The 21735-nt window shown below is 38.5% G+C and overlaps 1 protein-coding gene across 1 annotated transcript in view; it reads left to right on the top strand.

Annotated features, from left to right (window-relative positions):
* HAS2 (hyaluronan synthase 2) overlaps positions 1–16823 on the top strand; it is a 32171-nt gene extending 15348 nt beyond the window's left edge. The window contains exons 3-4 of the mRNA XM_005891980.3: positions 11574–11675; positions 13278–16823. Of these exons, the coding sequence (XP_005892042.2) occupies positions 11574–11675; positions 13278–14207 (1032 nt within the window). The 3' untranslated portion in view covers positions 14208–16823. The remainder of the gene's footprint in view (positions 1–11573; positions 11676–13277) is intronic.
* Positions 16824–21735: the final 4912 nt, after the last annotated feature.

Raw genomic sequence — 21735 nt, 5'->3', positions numbered from 1 at the left:
CTAGGGTTTTTTCTCTTCTAGTTCTCACCGAAGCTTGCTTCTTTAGAACATTAGTAGGGCTCCTGTGAGTTTTCTGGTTGTAATTTTCTGCAGATATTTAAGTTAGACTTTGTTCACAATGATACTGAGAAAGGAGAAATTCTCTGACTTCAGATATATATTCGACACTCTTCCTCTTCTCTTAAACATGAAACCCTTGTTTTTGGAAGATCCATCATATATTTTAGGGCAATTTATTAACACAGAGTAATGCCCATTGGGTCTCTGAGTAATGGGTCGGGAATGAGCACTAGACTGAGATTCTAGTCCCAGTTATTAGTAGCTGGTTGACCTTGAGCAGGACCACCTCCCAAATCTTGGTTACCTGGTTAGAAGATACCAATCTCTCAAGGGATTTCAGATAAGTATTTCAAATTATGAATCTAAAGGGGCTTAGCCAAAGTTGGCTGATAATGGCATTGTTCATACTATTAAAGCATTTGCTGTTAATCATATAAGAAATAATACTCTATTAACAGCAAATGCTTTAATAATATTATGGTCATTATGCAAATATAGTAATTTCAATTGCTAATTAACATGTCAGTTGTTAATTTCACTAATAGTTGAATAATTTGAAACATTTCTTCAGTTTATACCATCTGTGTAAATCTCTCTTCTAGGGAGTTGATTTCAACCCCCAAGTGTCTCCTATTTTCTAAAACTTTTGCAAATAAGGCTGATTTAGTTAACTCGAGACATTTTACATACATCACCAGATGAGAGGATAAGATAAAACTTTTATAAAGGATGGCTAGGGACCTTACAGAAGATTTGAAGAATGAAGCTCTGGCCCTAAAATGAGAAAACATCTGTTTTGATGTTTTGCCTTTAATTCTAGTTAAAACAATTTACGTTTGTCCTTTCTAATCAACACGTCATTGTGTAGTTTTTCTTCTTCTTTTTTTAACCTGCTTCTCCCAAAGCCCCTTCTCCCATCATTTTGTTTGGAATTTTGTTTGTATCCTTGGCAACTTGACTTGGGCCTGTCCAGGAAAAAATAATACAAAATTTAAAATGTTAGAATAGACTTTTTGCTGGTGCCCTAATCAGGCTTGAGAACTTTCCTTCCTTCAGCATGATGTGTCCAGATAGACTGACCCTAGCAACAGCTGTTAACTGGACCCTGAATCCTCCTGAGCCTTAGGGTCCATTCAGAGCACTCAAAGGAGGGTAAAAAATCTTTTGGAATTCTGAAACCAGTAAACTCTATCCTGCCATGCTTCCTTCATCAGATCCCTTGCTATTTTAACCATTCGTGCCCTATAAAAACAGAAATTATGTGAAATTCACTCTAATATAGTATTCTCATCCTTTCTTCTGACTGACCCAGGGTCCAAGAATTGCAGAGCAGAAGCCCCAGGAAGACCAAGGGGGAAAGGAGTCGAGGTTTTTGGCTCCTGAGCATTCCAAGTACTTGGATGTGGAGTTCAAGTTGGTTAGGAATGGAAGGAAGCAACGTTCAGGTGCTAATACACAAGAGAGAATGGGGACTAGGGGAAGAAATTGACCATCTGCTCATACTTGCTAACCTGGCTGGAGAACACTGCTTAAGTGTGCAGAGAGATGGCCAAAATGATTGGCTTCCAGTTGCAGCTGGATCCTCAGCACTCATCAGCACTCTTTGCACTTGATCTTGAATAGATGTCTTGCTTATTCCTCTCGTGTCTGTTGTTTCATATCTTTGTCACTCTCCCAGGGCCTTACCCAAACTCCTCCCTGCTTAACTACAAACAGATGATTTTGCCTCCTACAAAAGAGAACAGCAAAAGCATGGGCTCTGAAGGCTGTCAAGACCTGACTGTCTTCTGCTTACAATTTCAAGGGTCCCCAGCCTCACCCCCTATCTCAAGGTTAACCTTTCTACCCATACTTCTGAGCTTTGTGGGTTGGCTCCCTCTTTCAGAACAAGGCTTTATTAGTTATCACCTCTTTATATCTCAAATAATAAGTGCCAACATGGAATTTTTAGGGAAGCTGTAGTCTAAGACAAGCCCAGTGTGGTAGGAAATTCATCTGTGATGCTAGTGGCTGCTTCCAGAGATGAGAAGATAGACAAGCAGCAGAAGAAAAATAACAGAAAATAATGTATAGGGAATGAGAAAAAAGGAGAATAAGGAAGATTTTCTTAATTTTCAATCAATGTATTTTCTGGAAAAACTTTCAAAGATGTAGAAAAGTGCAAAGAGCAAAACTAAAATCATCTCTGCAACAGAGATGGGAGAGAGAAATTAGGAATTTGGGATGAACAGATAACCTACTATATATAAAAGATAATAAAGACTACTGTATAGCATAGGGAACTATATTCAACATGTTATAATAATCTATAATGGAAAAGAATCTGGAAAGAATACATAGGTATATATTTATAACTGAATCACTTTGTGGTACACCTGAAACATTGTAAATAAGTTATATCCGTAAATGATAAAGAAAAATAATCTGAAACAAATATCTGACCCATGTATAGATTATCAAATTTAATATTTTTCAGCATATACTTTTCTGTTTTTCCTTATTTTAAAAACAATTTTGAGATTATATCACACTTGCCTTTTGTATTTACTGAAAAAATCAGAACACTTGTAAAGTATCTTTTGACATCTAGATTTGATAATCATCTCTCTCTTCACTGAACATGGATATTATCACATAAGTAGCTACCAGTTTATGTGACAAAGGAAAGAAAAAAAAAACAGTATCATCTGATGTCTCTATTAAAAATTTCCCAGATTAAAAATATACAATAAGTATGAGCATTTTCCCAAAGGGAAGATTATAGGAAGCAATTTTATTATTAATTTAATCTGGCAATACCCTTGCTATCCAACATTCTTTTGTGAAGAATAGGAAGATTAAATCATTCCTGATAGTAGAGTTGACCCTAATTGTTCATGGATTTGGTGTTTGCAAATTAGCCTAATGAATAAAAATGTATTTATTACCCCAAGATCAATAGTTGCAGTGCTTTTGTGATTGTTTACAGACATACTCAAAGGGGCAAAAAAAAACCGAGTCACCTGATGTAAATATTTCCAACTGAGGTCAAACAAGATTATGCTTAGCCTTTTTGTTTCAACTTTTATACTGTAAACAGGCAATGTCCTTAGTCTATTTAATAACATGCTTTTCACATTCTGTGCTTTTTGTTGGTGATGTAGCTATTTCAATGGTCCTGAAGTGAAGTGCCATCTAGTGTTCTGAACAAAGGCTGTTAACCGGAATGTCCTGGCAGGCCAGTGGTTAGGACTCCTCATTTTCACCACCAAGTTCGCAAGTTCAGTCTCTGGTCAGGAAACTAAGACTGCGAACTGAGTTACAGTGCTGCTGGACATGAGTTCAATGGGAACAAATCAACAATATATATTAAATAAGGTGACCCAAATAAACACAAGTAAAACAAGTTTAGGTATTGATCACTAGGCAAAACTGTTGTGACCAGAGACTGTGAGGAACCTAACTCTTCTGTACTTCTGCTGGAAGCAATTTTCTGATGTATGCTAATTCATTGTTCATGGAAACTTTGTAGTGCATAAACTACCATGGATAATGAGAATTGACGGAGTATAACATTTGATTGGTTCCTATTTTCTGAAAATTTCTGTTGGGCCTTGTTGAGAATGTTAATGCGACTTTATGCTCTTCATCTTAGAGGATGAAATTAAGAGCACATTGACATAAGAATGGGAAAATCTGAATTCTTGATTTAACTGATTACTTGCTATGGGCCTCAACTGGTACAACAGATGATTCCTGAAATCACTTCCAGCTCAAGACTCCAGTTAGGGCTGTCTTAATTTCCTAGAAACCTACCTATGCTTTGCAAGAGTATATCATTAGACTTTTCTTTTCATTTTTAATCTACGCTTTTCCCCAAAGTCAGGTTCTTGAAGGTAGACCCTTATTTAAGGACACCATTATGTAATTTCCTGATTCCCTTCTTTAGAATGGGAATTCCAACCACTTGTAATAAAGGGTGTCTCTTGGCTTAAGTCTTAGAGGTGACAACATTTGGTTTCTCATTTTCCACCTAGCTTGTCACCTTTGCTTTTGCACTGTCTGTAACTTTCACTCGTGTATAAACTTTCCTGAAAACAGACAAGAGAATAACCAAATGACTCCTTTTTCACCTTAAATAAATATTCTAGGGTGCCTGAAGGCAAATATTTTAAAACAGTTTGGGTAACATATTCTACCAAAGAGCAACAAATAACAACCAAATTGTTTAGGTGTCTATGATTTAGAGGCTTCCTATTGGCTATATTAAGATCTTTTACTGTAAACCAAATTACCATAAGAAAGAATAATCCTACGCATCCCCAGTCCCTCTCCCAAAAGAAAGTTTATTTTCTGAGGGCATTTATTTTTTCCTAGATTGGTTTCATGGATTAACTTCAAAAGGTCTTTTCAGTCCTAAAATTATTAGATTTTATGATTTTGTTTTTGCCACTCACAGTCTGCCATAAACTGCTCTCTAATCTTTTTCCCTAGCAGACAGCCCAATCTAAGGACTTTCATGGTGCCTGCTCAATAATCCAACTTGTTTAACTTAAATTTGTTGGATGTTGGATTAAGCATTAGTTTCTGCTCTCTGAGTGAGTTTTAGCTTATTTACAGTAATGATAAGAAGGACTCTTTCCTTCATTGGACTAGTGTTCTTCCTTTTTGCCTCTGGTTTTGATGTTTTATTTGGCTGCATTAGGTCTTAGCTACAGCATGCAGGACTTTTGTTGGTGGCTCTGGGGCCTCAGTTCCCCGACCAGAGATCGAACCTATGTCCCCAGCATTGCAAGGAAGATTCTTAACCACTAGAACCTCAGGGAAGTCCCAATTTATCACTTCTTTTTATTGAGCATGTACTATGAGTTAGCCCTTATAAGTGCTATACATACAGTATCTAGTTTATTCTCCATTACAACAAATTGCTAGGTGGATTGACTTATCCTTATTTTTCAACTGAGAAATGTAGACTTATAAAGGTAAGGTAAGGAGTTTAGGCTACAAAGCTAGTACAAGTAAATATAACTGGTCAGTGGTGGATTGAGACTCCAATTTGTCTGATTCCAGACAAATTTTGCATGGCACTTTCTTTGCAGTAGCATGTTTACTCTGGCGTTGAACTGTTATGAGTTCAGGGGCCTAACGCCGTCTTGTGTTTGCTAGTGAATAACTACTGGGGAATTTCAGAATTCTGGCTGACTTCTTTCAGGCAATGGCCTGAGGGAGACAGGGTAGGAGGGTCTCTTCATTTACTATGTGGTTAAGTTGTCGAAGGGAAAGTTGTAGTGGGATCCTGACCAAAGGTAAATTTCAAACATAATAGCAATAAATAGTATCGCTGCATCCAGGTTAAGATGAAGGGTCAAGGTTAAGAAAGGGGTGAGCCTTACAAGCAGACAGAGGATGAAGGCAGTAGCAACAGTAGGGGTCTGGATTTATTTTCAACCTTGTTTCTTCATTGAAGGCAGCCTAAAAAATTAAGACTTCCTCTTGCTGCATAACTCTCAGGGCCCTTTGAAGTGGTTTGGAGCAGGCAGATATGGAGAATCCACCAGTCAGTCTGAAAGGAAATATGTTTTTTTAAAAAGGTGAAACATGGGGAACTTGGCGTTTTAGACCTGAGTCAGAATTTGAAATACATTTGATAGAAAATGTAACAGGAGAGTTTTATTTAAACTGTGGTGAGGTAGATTAGTGTTAAGTGAAGTAAGCTTGAGTGGATTTATAGTCTGATAAGTTATGAAAAATAGTCTATACCTATTATAGATAATTCCAGACATTTAAATTTGTTCACTGTGATAAGAGATTCTTAATATATAGTCAATTTTCCTGTTCCTTTTAGAGATTCTCTCTATCGAGTTAATCTATCTGTGGTAAAGATTGCCATGCTCTTTTAGGTGTGGGTTTACTTACAGTATAAAAACGTAAAGGTTATTATCCTGTACAAATGAGTTTAAGCAAATTCCAGGAGATAGTGGAGGACAGGGAAGCCTGATGTGCTGCAGTTCATGGAGTCGCAGAGTCAGACATGACTTAGTGTCTGAACAATGAACAATGAATAGTATACTTCCCTATGATCCTTTGTAATTACAAGGTACTTTTCTATTTGGTGTCTTACTCCACTATGACTTACTGAAAATCGTAGAAGTGAGATATAGGACTCACTATTTAATTGAGGCTTCTTGATTCTGAGGATATTTTCTCTTATAATAGGCAAATCTTGGCTAAAGAAGATCTAGTTTATTAGTATTTTATACTTTTTATGCAGTTACTCTTACTAATTATAACATGTGGAGATGGAGGAAATCTTTTTAAAAAATCTACTAGAATTAAAGTTGGGGCTTAGAACATATTTTATCTCAACTTTAAAAAAAAATTTTTATGACAGAACTCTCCTGCAACCAATTATTTGAGGCCCAGGGTTGGTAAAGTTTGCTTGTGAAACACCTGATGGTAAATTTAGGCTTTGCATGCCATATGGTCTGTGTTGTAACTGTTCAGCTTAGCTGTTTTAGTGTGAAAGCATTCATAGAGAATATGAAAGTAAATGTGCGTGACTGAGTTCCAATAAATCTTTATCTATGGACACTGAAATTTGAATTTCATATTATTTCCATATGTCACAAATTTTTTTTCCCAACTATTTAAAAAGATAAAAATCATTTATCTCATAGACCTTCCCAAAACAGGTGGCAAGGCTGACTTGATTCTTAGACCTTAGTTTGCCAACTCCTGTTGTAGACATGCAGAGAGGGGCAGCCCTAACTCTTGGCTTGAGCACGGATGGAGGGGGAGCCATGGCCTTACGCACTTTAACTGATGATTCTGTGGTTATGACTGAGGTGGCTGGTTCCACCCCATAACATCTTCTTTCTTTACATTTTCCACTCAAATTTAATCAAAATTTGGTGACTGCCTTGTTTCCATATCTCCCAGTGAGAAATATTATGACTGGGAATCATGTACTTTAAACAAATTAGAATGATACATTCAGGGTGGACAGAAAGACAGTTGATTTGTTCTCAGTTTCCTGCATGCAGACCATGTCCTGTGGTTTTCCCCAGTGTCAAAGCTCCTCATGAACTGGGGTATTTTCCCCCACAGCTTCTAGCCCAGAGCTGAACAGCTGGCCTTTGTGAAGTTATACACTTTTATTAATTGGTGAAGAGACAGCTAGAAATCCTGTTTCTACTAGACTGGTTTCAAGAAGGGCTAGCGTTATAGCCTTTACACACAAACAAATCAATACTATTATGTCCATGAACATACTTGCTTTCACAGACTATTGTAGATGGTGGTTTTCTAGTTGGCATTCTATCACCAAATAACATCCAGAAACTGAACTTCTATAAAGAACTCTTTAATCCTGCTATAACAAACCCCTCCCAAGGGATTTCTGAGAGCTTTCGCTTCTGACAGTTAAATTCACCATGTGAACAATCTCTCTCAGAGAACTTTTGGCACTTTGCTGTTGGAAATTGGGAGGGGTGGGACCAACTTAAATATGCAGAACCTCAGAAGTTTGGTTCCAGTTTGGTCATTTCAGAGAGGCAGTTCCCTTGGCTTGTTTCTGCTCACAAGCAGGAGGAGTTACCTAAACATGAATTCTAGATTGCCGCCTTCCTGTTGTTTTTAGTCTTATTTTTAGCTTTCTGGTTTTACCTTTCCCAGCTTGAGTCAATAGAGGTGGGTGTGGCCATAAGCTCTGGATGCTGAGAGGTTGAAAGTTGGGTTGAACTTCTGCCGTCACTTTTTACTACTCTAGTGACTGGCCTGCCAGGCTTATAACCATATATTTACAAAACAGTGATAAACAAGGCAAGAGAGCGGAAAAACATTGCTATTGGAAGAATTCGTTTAGGTTTCTGAGGCTTTGGATGCTTGGCTACAAATCCAAGTATTAGCAAAATTCTGTTTTTTTTAATGGAATACTAATGCCTAGCTGCTGTCTATTTTTTCCTCCTCTAAAATAAGTCAGACCATGCTGGACCAAAATAGAATGTACCCCCACTCACCCAAAAGGGGCAAGAAGTTATTTAGAAAATGCATGTTTCTAAATAGGGACAGTAATATAAAAATTCAAAAATTAACTTTCATGTAGCTAATTGAGTTTAGAGAGGTGATTTCATTTCTGTAATTTTGGATACCCTACATACTCCTTAAATTATAAGTTTCAATAATACATTTAAATTGTTTTCACCAACAATATTTGTTATTCATATATATTAATTTTTTCAGAAAAATCTATTAGTAAAATTAAGCAACATACATTTTAAAAAATTTTGAGATTTTCTAGTTATATATGTGAGGGTCTCCTACAATTACACATAGAAAATCCCTTTGAACTCAAAAGTGTGTGCATACTCAGTTGCTCAGTTGCGTCTGACCCTTTGGACCCCATGAACTGTAGCCTGCCAGGCTCCTTTGTCCATGGGATTTCCCAGGCAAGAATACTGGAGTGAGTTACCATTTCCTTCTCCAGTTAACTCAAGAGTTCATGCTTCTTTTTTTTTTTTTTTTTTTTCAATATAAATTTATTTATTTTAATTGGAGGCTAATTACTTTACAATATTGTATTGGTTTGGCCATACGTCAACATGAATCCACCACGGGTATACACGTGTTCCCCATCCTGAACCCCCCTCCCACCTCCCTCCCCATACCATCCCTCTGGGTCATCTCAGTGCACCAGCCCCAAGAGTTCAGGCTTCTAAAAATTGTTTTCATATTTTTTCATTCACAACTGGTATATCAAATTCCTACTATTTTTATAAACCAGTTCAGAGAACTGTAAAAATACTGGCTTTTAATATAAATAAAGAGACTAAGTCTTGATTAAATTAATAAATGAAGCCAGACGACATAGAAAAACAATGAAACTGCAGCTAACACTCCGGTCTCTGCCAATCATGTCTTTCATTTCTTGGGTGGGGATATGAAACTGGTTCACGGTGTGTCAAGTTTGGTCATTTTATATCTTCTTGGGCCTGGCTGAGTTCTCCAGAAAAAGATATGATGTTATTAATATAATTAGAAATAGAGAAGTGACAGCTCTTTCCCTACTTCTGATTTTCTTTGATCATGTGGAAGAATGTCCATCTACAGATATAGCATACCTAATTCCTGCCTAAGAGAAGTGACTTAATCTGGTTGGGGAGTATGGAAGGTATAAGGGGTAGCCTAGCTCCTTCTTTCTTCTGGGAGTGGGCTACTCCAAAGGAGCCATACCTTTCAAAGGGCCATTAACTGTGTCTTCAGGAGGAGACTGGTCCCACTTAGGTACTGTTCAGAATTGATACATCAGTCTAATTCTGGGGAACATAATTATAAAACTGGCTACTGCATTGATATGAGCCCTATTTTCCATATCAGCTTTATGAGTATACAGGTAATATTTTGGCTTCATATCTCCTTTATTCTTCTGTTCCATTTTTCAATAAGTTCATAAATCAGCTTGGAAAATAAAGTACTATTTGTAATCCTGCACCTTTGGCCTCCAGTAGAATCTTCTGTGAGCCATTCTTGGGTATAGACAAATTCTAAAAATTTTCTTGAAGTTGTAATTGGTTTGCTTGCAAAATTGCTTTTGTTTTTTTGGCCTGTATAAAGTTTGTTTTTCAGAATAACAATTAACACTTACAGAAAAGCTTAAGATAATTTACATCTCAGTCAGTTCAGTTGCTCAGTCGTGTCTGACTCTTTGCAATCCCATGAACCACAGCACACCAGGCCTCCCTGTCCATCACAAAATCCTGGAGTCCACCCAAACCCGTGTCTATCGAGTTGGTGATGCCATCCAACCATCTCATCCTCTGTTGTCCCCTTCTCCTGCCCTCAATCTTTCCCAGCATCAGGGTCTTTTCAAATGAGTCAGCTCTTTGAATCAAGTGGCCAAAGTATTGGAGTTTCAGCTTCAACATCAGTCCTTCCAGTGAACACCCAGGACTGATCTCCTTTAGGATGGACTGGTTGTATCTCCTTGAAGGCCAAGGGACTCTCAAGAGTCTTCTCCAACACCACAGTTCAAAAAGCATCAATTCTTCGGCGCTCAGCTTTCTTCACAGTCCAACTCTCGCATCCATACATGACCACTGGAAAAACTGTAGCCTTAACTAGACGGACCTTTGTTGACAAAGCAATGTCTCTGCTTTTTAATATGCTGTCTAGGTTGGTTATAACTTTTCTTCCAAGGAGTAAGCATCTTTTAATTTCATGGCTGCAATCACTATCTGCACTGATTTTGAAACCAGAAAAATAAAGTCAGCTACTGTTTCCACTGTTTCCCCATTTATTTGCCATGAAGTGATGGGACTGGATGCCATGATCTTAGTTTTCTGAATGTTGAGTTTTAAGCCAACTTTTTCACTCTCCTCTTTCATTTTCATCAAGAGGCTTTTTAGTTCCTCTTCACTTTCTGCCATAAGGGTGGTGTCATCTGCATATCTGAGGTTATTGATATTTCTCCCAGGAATCTTGATTCCAGCCTGTGCTTCCTCCAGCCCAGCGTTTCTCATGATGTACTCTGCATATAAGTTAAATAAGCAGGGTGACAATATACAGCTTGGACATACTCCTTTTCCTATTTGGAACCAGTCTGTTGTTCCATGTCCAGTTCTAACTGTTGCTTCCTGACCTGCATACAGGTTTCTCAAGAGGCAGGTCAGGTGGTCTGATATTCCCATCTCATTCAGAATTTTTCACAGTTTATTGTGATCCACACAGTCAAAGGCTTTGGCATAGTCAATAAAGCAGAAATAGATGTTTTTCAGGAACACTCTTACATCCATCCATCAGATGTTGGCAATTTGATCTCTGGTTCCTCTGCCTTTTCTAAAACCAGCTTGAACATCTGGAAGTTCATGGTTCATCTACTTTTGTATATAAAGAGCTAGATGAATACTTAATATCTTTAAAAGCTTGATTTTCCTTTCTGATGGAATGTGATCTGCTAAGCCCAGGTCAAATGGACATCTTGTTTCAGAGTTATACAACCCACCTTAGAAGAACTGCTTTCCTGTCTTAATTACCATATTAAAATAGAGAAAAATAATTACTCTTAAACATGCCTTTTATCAATACTGCCATAGGAGTTTCCCATCATCATTCAGACCTGAGGAATAAGATATCTAAAAGCTTGATTAAGGCAATTAAAAAGAGAGGGAGAGACATTTATGGTGACCAACCCAAGGTGTTTTCCAAGACCTGGAAACCTAGGGTGTTATCAGGGATATGATACTTTTATTGCCAAAATTGAGTACATCCTTGGCGAACCAGGAAAAGCTGACCACCTTTCACCACATGCCTAGGTCATCAGTTCATTTGTTCTTTTCAGCAATTTCATTAGCTTAAATACTGAGTTTGCAAGTTCTTTGTATTGGCCATCATATAACAAACTTACATCCACATGATACTCGCTTACTTAGGCCTTGTGACAATAGGCTAAAGGCATAATATATATGTGTCCAATTTCGACTACATGGAACATGCTCATTGTCTTATTTTCTTTAACTCATTTCTTACTTTCTTTGCAGGTTTGTGATTCAGACACCATGCTTGACCCAGCATCATCTGTGGAGATGGTAAAAGTTTTAGAAGAAGATCCCATGGTTGGAGGTGTCGGGGGAGATGTCCAGGTGTGTATGGCTTTAGTAGCACCCTTAGCCATTGATTCTTTGAGTATATATTTATTATACACCAAACTATGTGCCAGGTGTTGTTTCTGGAGACTAAGACACATTAGAATGTGTCTTGTACCCACTGTACTACCTCTTCTATTATCTAAATTGAAGTAATTTATGATTTCTTTGCTTAGCTGGAGGTTGTAACACATGTATGTAGTAGCTGATAAGTTACATAAAATATAATGTAAGTGTGTAATTTCTGCTGTATCTTCTTAAGCCACAACTTAATGTTCTGGTAAAATGATGTTGGAATTTAGTGCAAGGATTAAGAAATGGAGGTATGGCAGTGGGTGGTTTTTATTACTATAACATATACCTCTATATTTAAAAGCTGAGCAATATATGACTTGTCAAAAATCCAAATCGGGTAAACTAAGGAAAAAAAGAGAAACTGCAATTCAAATTTACACTAGAGAAAAAGTCAAAGAAGTGGATTTTCCAGTTATTATTTATTTCCCATTATTTGCCATCAATGGAGAAATTTTAAGTGAAAGAAATATTAATAAGGTGATTAACATTTATGGAATGAGAAAACAATATATGAAAATATATGAAGGTTAAAGTGCATCCTTTGCAAAAGTACAATTAGATTTTAGGAAAAAGTGAGAAGCGCATGGAATTTTGACTTTAAATGTAGGTATTATGTTGCTGTATAACCCATATTGATAATGCTTGGTACTAGTGAAGGCAAAGAAAATGAACTGGAAGGACAAAGAAATACCCTGGTGATAAAAAGAAAGCATACAAAATCCAGATGAAAATGGAACAGAATTGAGACAGAGGAGGAGAATTAAGAAATATTGCCCTCCCGTAAAGCTAATAATTTTAGTAGCCTTTATGTAGAGCCTTATTTCAGGATTCCAGTTTTGAGGTGAAGCCAGAAAAAACCCCTTCATCACTAGCATTGCTAAAACTGGGGAGAAAGGAGAATAATAGGGTTGGATGAGTAGGAAAGAGAAGATGGGACTTAAACCTTCAAATATTGGATGGAAGGAAAGTGACAGAATAATTTTAGGGCTGAGAACTGAAGCCTAAAAAAATCCCAATGTTACAACAAGAGAAAGAAAACATAACAAAAGAGTACAGGGAGTGATGAAGTAGAAAAAAGTTATTTTCAACAAGTCTTAACACATACACACCACTTATCAAGTTAATCTAGTAATACGTGAAGAAAATAAAGGAAAATCATGTTAAAAAGGAAAGAAGTCAAAATAGAAAAATAAAATACCAAACATGACTCTAGGTAGTAACCTCACAATAGTGCAGATTTTGTTGGTATTTTTAGCTGGGGATTCAGTTTAGTCATTCAGTCGTGTCCCACTCTTTGTGACCCCGTGGACTGCAGCATGCCAGGTTTCCCTGTCCATCACCAACTCCCAGAGCTTGCTCAAACTTATGTCCATCGAGTCAGTGATGCCATCCAACCATCTCATCCTCTGTCATTCATTTATCCTCCCAACTTCAGTCTTTCCTAGCATCAGAGTCTTTTCCAATAAGTCAGTTCTTTGCATCAGGGGGCTTACCTTTATTTAATTACTTTTATTTTTCTTGCAGATTTTAAACAAGTATGATTCCTGGATCTCCTTCCTCAGCAGTGTGAGATACTGGATGGCTTTTAACATAGAAAGGGCCTGTCAGTCTTATTTCGGATGTGTCCAGTGCATTAGCGGACCTCTGGGAATGTACAGAAACTCCTTACTGCATGAATTTGTGGAAGACTGGTACAATCAAGAATTTATGGGCAGCCAATGTAGTTTTGGAGATGACAGGCATCTAACGAACCGAGTGCTGAGTCTGGGCTATGCAACGAAATACACAGCTCGATCCAAGTGCCTTACTGAAACACCTATAGAATATCTCAGATGGTTAAACCAGCAGACCCGCTGGAGCAAGTCGTACTTCCGAGAGTGGCTGTACAACGCGATGTGGTTTCATAAACATCACTTGTGGATGACCTATGAAGCCGTCATCACTGGGTTCTTCCCTTTCTTTCTCATTGCCACGGTAATCCAGCTCTTCTACAGGGGTAAAATTTGGAACATCCTCCTCTTCTTGTTAACTGTCCAGTTAGTGGGTCTCATAAAGTCATCTTTTGCCAGCTGCCTTAGAGGAAACATTGTCATGGTCTTCATGTCCCTCTACTCAGTGTTATACATGTCAAGTTTACTTCCGGCCAAGATGTTTGCAATTGCAACAATAAACAAAGCTGGGTGGGGCACATCTGGAAGGAAAACCATTGTCGTTAATTTCATAGGACTCATTCCCGTATCCGTTTGGTTTACAATACTCCTGGGTGGTGTGATTTTCACCATTTATAAGGAATCTAAAAAGCCATTCTCAGAATCCAAACAGACAGTTTTAATTGTTGGAACGTTGCTGTATGCATGCTATTGGGTCATGCTTTTGACACTGTACGTGGTTCTCATCAATAAATGTGGCAGGCGGAAGAAGGGACAACAGTACGACATGGTGCTTGATGTATGATCTTACGTTTGATGTTTGCAGTTGCAGACACACAAAACCTTAGCTCCTCTAGGGACTGTATGGTATTGTGGCGTCAGATAACGCCACCAAAGGAGACATATCGCTGCTGCTGGGACTTGAACAAAGACATTTGTATGGGTTTATTTTAATTCTGCCAAAGGAAAATGATACATCAAGAAGAACAACTCAGATTTAACCTGATATTTCTATGAAAATGGGAAGATTCTTTGTGTATGCACTTTTTCCTTACTGTACATCTGCCTAACAGTGTTTTGCCCTATATACCTCACTAGCCATGCTTTATGTGGGTTATCATGGAAGAAAAGGATTTTGGAAACTCAAGGAAAAGTTCTTTCAACATATACAACCTAACTTATGGACTGTGTTGATAGCTAATTTTTTTTTAGAATGATTTTTTCTGTTTAATTCTACCAAATGAAATGCCAAAGGAAATTTTACAGGCCGTTGGCTGTGCTGTATTTTTATATAATTGTACTGTGTTTTAAAATTTTTGTATGCCAATTTTAAAACAAATTTTGCATATTTTATATTTTACTTCTCTGCCAAAATACACCTGTTTTTCCTTTTTTTTTTTTTAATAAAATAGGTTCTTAAAAAATTCCTACTTAAAAAGATTTCTACCCAAAATGTGAAGCTTGGTTGACGTTGTTCATGATAGAAAGAATAAAATGTTTCTCTCTACCTTTAAAATTGAATAGTTTATTTCTGTGAAAAAGTGAACTCTCAATGTTTTAACTTTTCAAAAAATTTCTTTTAGAAAAGGCCAATACACCTGTCACACTTCAAGAGTAGAAATTCATACTTATCTGTACAAAGAAGTCATTGAAAATCAAGGCCAAAGGGGTAGGAAAGTGCAATTTTTTCAAAAGATTGAAAAAGGGAATGTTAATTCTTGAAAAATACTAAGCATCCAGCAGTGGACAAAATCTGGTTATCAAAGATAGTCTTTGGACATTCTCACAGTATTTTCCCAGGCTAAGTAAAGAGGAATTGGGAAAAATTATCTGTATAATTTTGACAAATACAATTCAGTTCATCTTTTGTTCTGTGACCTGTATTCACTGGATTCTGTCTATATGTGGAACATACTTTACCTCCCTTTTTTTCCCCCAGCTTGTTAGTTTACTTTGCATGTCAGTATGAGGTTTATATGGGTAAATGAGATAAAGAATAAGGATAAAGCATATAAATTCAAAACCAGCAGAATCAAGCTCCAGGTGTCCTCTTTAGCTTTCTAGGGAAGATATTTTCTGAATTATACAGATAATAGCTTCATCTCTTCTGTTCTTGGCCTATATAAATGTGTCTACAGAGTAGACATGATATCAAAGTTTAATAGTTGTATCAAGAATAATTGACACATAAAAAATTGAGGGATCAAGTACCTTCAGCCTGGCTAATTTAGCTACTCTGAGGCCTCAGTTAGCCAGTTTGACTTTTGGCATGACCCATCTTACCTTGTAGCTGGTGCTGTGTAGACCCATGTTAAAAAAATAAAAATAAATAAAACACATTTAGAGTCGCATGAAAAGTATTGTGATGAAGCAGCAATGTGGAGAAGTATTCGACCATGTTCTTCCTAACTTTCTGCTTCCTTTTAATACAGACATCTATAGTCCATCCATCCTGCCTAAGAAAAAACTGCACGTTCTACCTTCAGAGTACAAAAAGGTACATAACTTCTACAACATAGACTCTCACTGATTGGAGAGCTTGTGGGAAACAGACAGACCATGCCATTAAATAAGACTAAAACTTGAGTTTGCCTTTTTAATTATTTATGTTCTAAGTTAAGCTTGATAACATTCAGATTCTCTCATTCTTATAAAAGATTGAATTAATTGCCTGTATTTATTTTAGCAATTATTCAATGTATTTCCAGTATAGGATGTATAGTATAATTGAATTTTTTTGTAAATAAAATATTTTTGATAAGATTATTGCCTTTTTTTCTAAGGGAAGGGGGAATTCAAACAGAACAATGTTTTATTTTGATTGTAAGGGTATGGATTTAAGAATGGGGTATATAGAAATATAAACATTGTTAGTCAACAATAGAGGTCATTTAATGTTATTAATCAGAAGGCAGAAATCTCTAGAGTTGGTATGGTTGGGAATCTAGAAAAATGAGAGAGACAGTCCCAATTAATACAACTTTGTCTTTCTTGAATCTTCTGTCTTGTCCCTGAAAAGAGCCCTAATTTAGACAGAAGTTGTTTTACTATAGTAATCTATCATAGTGGGAAAAAAAAATTTCAGAAACATAGGCAAGTTTGTTATAGCATTATTTACAAATAATAACAAAATCTTAACCTAATTTAAGATTTAATAATGTGGGTAATAATTAAATGAATTATGGCATTTCCCAAACAATGGACTATAATTACCCATTAAACGTAATGTTCCTAGAGAATATGAGGCTGTTGAAATGTTACATTTAAAAATACAACCATTTTGTACGATAATACCCTGATTTTGTAAAAACAAAAATGTTAAAACATGGTTATCTCATGGGAATATGGCCGATTTATATTCTGTATACATTTTTTTGTATTTCCAAGTACCTTAATTATGTATTGCTTTTATGATCAGAAAAGGACAATAAATGTTGCTTTTTTCAAAAAGTGGGTTGGGGCATCTAATAACATTTCCTGGTTTGAGGAGCTTTAATAGTAATTCATTTTACCACTTATCCCTCAAATTCATCTTATTTCCCAATTCTTTTTATTATTTGCTTCCTAAGAATCCTTCATTACCTTCATACAGTTACATGAAAGAACAAAACACTATAGACATTGAACATTCCTGCCACTCTGAACACCAACATAGTGATGGTTCTAGTCCCAGTAATTTGCTGATACATGTCGCTGGTGCTATACTAGAGGTCGGCAATCTTTTAATGTAAAGAGCTAGATATGGCACCCCACTCCAGTACACTTGCCTGGAAAATCCCATGGATGGAGGAGCCTGGTGGGCTGCAGTCCATGGGGTCGCTAGGAGTCGGACACGACTGAACGACTTCACTTTCTCTTTTCACTTTCATGCATTGGAGAAGGAAATGGCAACCCACTCCAGTGTTCTTGCCTTGAGAATCCCAGGGACGGGGGAGCCTGGTGGGCTGCCGTCTCTGGGGTCACACAGAGTCGGACACGACTGAAGCGACTTAGCATAGCATAGATAGTATACAAGGCAGACTTTCCTGGCTGTATGGTCTGTCATGTGACTACTTACCCCTGCTATTGTAGCACAAAGCATCCATAGGCCATATGTAAACAAAGTGGTGTGTTCCAATGACATTTTTTATGGGCTTCCCAGGTGGCGCTAGTGCTAAAGAACCTGCCTGCTAATGCAGGAGACGAGAGATAACAGGTTCAATCCCTGGGTCAGGAAGATCCCCTGGAGGAGGAAATGGCAACCACTTCAATATTGTTGCTTGGAAAACGCCATGGACAGAGGAGTCTGGTGGGCTACAGTCCATGGGGTTGCACAGAGTTGGACATGACTGAGCGACTAAGCACTTACCCAGAACCATATCTATTTACAGTGTTCCATCCAGTTCCTCAGCATAAATTCTTTGAAATTAATGTTTTTTTTTCCCAGATGGTTATTGAGTCTTTTTGTATTTTCATACTGTTCATGGGGCTCTCAAGGCAAGAATACTGAAGTGGTTTGCCATTGCCTTCTCCAGTGGACCACATTTTGTATTGAGTCTGCTTTTTGAGAGGAAAAAAAAAAAAAAACAGAAGATAGTGTGAGAAACAGGAGTGTACAGAGAAAAAGTTGTTTAAGATGCAGTTGCAACCAAGGCTCCAGCCTATCCATCAAAGTTTCTAGAAATGGAATGGCCCTCCAGAGTTGTCCTAAATTTAGACAAGGGGACCATGCTTTTATTAATACCCTTCTCCCTTCATATCAATCAGTAATTGGGTGAAAGGTGTTCTGGGGTGGGAGACAGGAGAGAAGATTCAGCCGTGGGCAAGGAAGCTCACTTCAGCAATTGGAAATTCCAGGAGAGTAACTCAACTCATTTAACGACAGTTAGTACTAATTGGTCTGTATCCAGTCATGTCCGACTCTTTGCAACCCTATGGACTATAGCCCGCCAGGCTCCTCTGTCCATGGGATTTTTCCAGGCAAGAATACTGGAGTGGGTTGCCATTTCCTCCTCCAGGGGATCTTCCCAACCCAGGGATCAAACCGGCATCTCCTATGTCTCCTGCAGATTCTTTGCCACTGAACCACCTGGGAAGCCCCCAGGACTGTTGGTGGCTGGGAGCACAAGTATCTCTGTCCTAAAGCAGAGAAATAGGAATTGCCTTTCCTAGAGTGTACCCATTAAGAATCAGATTCCTAGGTAGTTAGCACATCTTAGCTAATAGACCCTGCGGCTGCTGCTAAGTCGCTTCAGTTGTGTCCGACTCTGTGTGACCCCATAGACGGCAGCCCACCAGGCCCTGCAGCCCCTGGGATTCTCCAGGCAAGAACACTGGAGTGGGTTGCCATTTCCTCCTCCAATGCATGAAAGTGAAAAGTGAAAGTGAAGTCGCTCAGTCGTGTCCGACTCTTAGCGACCCCATGGACTACAGCCTACCAGGCTCCTCTGTCCATGGGATTTTCCAGGCAAGAGTACTGGAGTGGGGTGCCATTGCCTTCTCCCAATAGATCCTAGGTGGACCTTAAGAATCTGTGAAAGTGAAAACATGTTAGTTGTGTCCAACTCTGTGCGATCCCATGAACTGTAGCCTGCCAGGCTCCTCTGTCCATGGGATTCTCCAGGTAAGAATACTGGAGTGGGTTGCCATGCCCTTCTCCAGGGGATCTTCCCAATCCAGGGATCAAACCTGGGTATCCTGCATTGTAGGCACCATCTGAGTCACCTGGGAAACCCTAGGAATATACATCTCAACAATAGCCACAGTGATTCTCAGGTACTTTGTGCTTCTGTCTGTCTTGGTAAAAATTATTCTGATAAACGTTGAAGTCAATGTCTCAACTGGAAGAACACTTTTCTTAATATTCTTCTTCTCCCCATTCTCCATCAGAATTTTCCTGTTTATCAGAAGACCTTCTGCTTGCCAGATTACCTGCAATGGATCACTTAAAAAATATATATATATATGTGTATACATACACACATATATATATATATATATATATATTATGGACTTCCCTGGTGGCTCAGATGGTAAAGCGTCTGTCTACAATGCGGGAGACCTGGGTTTGATCCCTGGGTCGGGAAGATTCCCTGGAGAAGGAAATGGCAACCCACTCCAGTACTCTTGCCTAGAAAATCCCATGGACGGAGGAGCCTGGTATCCATGGGGTCGCAAAGAGTCGGACACGACTGAGAGACCTTCACTTTCACTACATATATATATATATGTATGTATGTATAAATATTTGGTTGTGCTGGGTCTTAGCTGTGGTGTGAGGGCTCTAGTTCCCCAACCAGGAATTGAACTCGGGCCCCTCTGCACTGGGAGCACAGGGTCTCAGCCACTGGATCACCAGGGAAGTCCCTACAATGGATCTTTAGATTTAGGACTTCGCTAACACTTGAGAGTTCCTAAGTACAAGGTCCTTTCATTTTTCCTTACATTGATTCTCACTTATAATTTTTTTCTACCTTTTTTTCCTGAAGCAGTTGTAGAATAATGCTGATCACTCCAAAAGGCAGTAAGCCTAGCTCTAACCAACCTGCAATAAAATATTGCAATTTATTACCAAAACTTGGGATGAAATTCCAGGGTCTCCTGGAGGTCTGTCACTTAAACTCTTGGCTTTTCTTGAATGAAAATTGAGTAAGTGGTTGTCCCAAGACTTGGTCTGTAAAAATATGCTTTATGACACAAGAGTAAGCATGGTGCCTCCAGCTGTTTTCTTTGAAGCCCAAGTGTGTAGGGTTATTTGTGCCTATAAAGAGCATTGGTACTAAGATTGGAAGTCCAGAGTCACAACATTTTAGACGAAGTTGAAGTTAGAGAGATTGTCTAGTCGTTGTCATTCTTTATGTTCACATCTTCTTGTGTTTCAGAAGAGTAAACTAAGGATGCTGTGGACTCCAGATCTGAAAGGAGAAGCAAAGTAAATTTGGTGCCATGGCCTAGACCTACATTTAGGTTTCCTGAAAATACAAATCCAAGAATCCTCTCTACCAAGCTAAGCAGGCATAGGCAAAGGTAACTCACAAGTGCAACAAAGAAAATCTGCGTATGTTCTCTTATTATACAGCAGGAGAATCCTCTATGGAGCAAGACAGCTTAATCAATTCCAATCCCTCTTACTTAAGAAAAAAGTCAAGATAATCCTTTCTCAGATAAGATAAATCCTTTTTCTAAAGAGTTGTTGATACTAGAGTCAATAAGCTTCCCACATGGCACTAATGGTAAAGAATCCACCTGCCAATGCAGGAGACACAGGAGACACAAGTTCAATCCCTGGATTGCGAAGATCCCCTGGAGAAGGAAATGGCAGCCCACTCCAGTATTCTTGCCTGGAGCATTCCATAGACAGAGGAGCCTGGTGGGCTACATACAGTCCATGGGGTTACAAAGAGTTGGACATGACTGAATGACTAACACACAGACCTAAATTCAGAGGAATCTGGCAGGCTACAGTCCATGGGGTCACAAAGATGCTGGAGTCAATAGGTCTGAGCACAGCACAGCTGGCTAGAGTCAACAAGAACTGGACTAGCATGACGCTCCATATGTCAACCACAAAACACTTCTTTTTGGAGTCAATTTTTTTAAATTAAACTTTTCATGTTAAGATAATTGTAAATTCAACAACATTGTTAGAAATAATACAGAGAGGAGTGGCCAAGAAGGCAGAGTAAGAAGACCCTGAGCCCACTTTCTCCCAAGACACACCAAAATCACAACAATTTACAGAGCAATTATCATTGAGAATGACCTGAAGACTAGATGAAAATGTTTCCCAAAACTGAAGATATACAGAAGGAGCCATAATGATACAGGTAATAAGGGTGGAGACACAGTATAGTTCATATCCCCATCCCTGAGTTAGTGACCTTCGGGTAGGAGGATAATTACAACTGCAGAGGTTATCCCCATGGAGAGAGAGGCCCAAGCCCCACAGTGGGCTCCATAGCCCCAAGGTCCTGCACTGGAGTATGAGCCTCCAGAACTTCTGGTTTTGCAAGCATATGGGACTTTAGTACAAGAGAATCAGAAGGTTGTAGGAATCAGAGACCGATAAAAGCTCCCAAGTTCTGAGACCTAGCACAGAAGCAGTCATTTGAATGGAGCCTGGGTCAAGCTCATCTGCCAAACTTAGAGAACCTCCCAGAGAGGCAGGAGGCAACTGGGACTTTCTTAGGACGTGGCAGCCATTTGGGGAGCTTATTCTGCCCTGAGTCCACTGCTGCAGGCTGGTGCCATTTTTGAGTCCTCTGTCTAGCCAATTAGTACTGTGGACTTAACTTAGCCACAGCACACTAGTACCAGCTCTGATATACACTAGACCCTACAGCTAGATATCATGG

The sequence above is a fragment of the Bos mutus genome, chromosome 14, assembly GCF_027580195.1.
Source record: "Bos mutus isolate GX-2022 chromosome 14, NWIPB_WYAK_1.1, whole genome shotgun sequence".
In the NCBI taxonomy this organism is placed as follows: Eukaryota; Metazoa; Chordata; class Mammalia; order Artiodactyla; family Bovidae; genus Bos; species Bos mutus.
The sequence above is the reverse complement of the archived record's forward strand: the minus strand, read 5'-3'. Positions and strand labels throughout refer to the sequence as shown.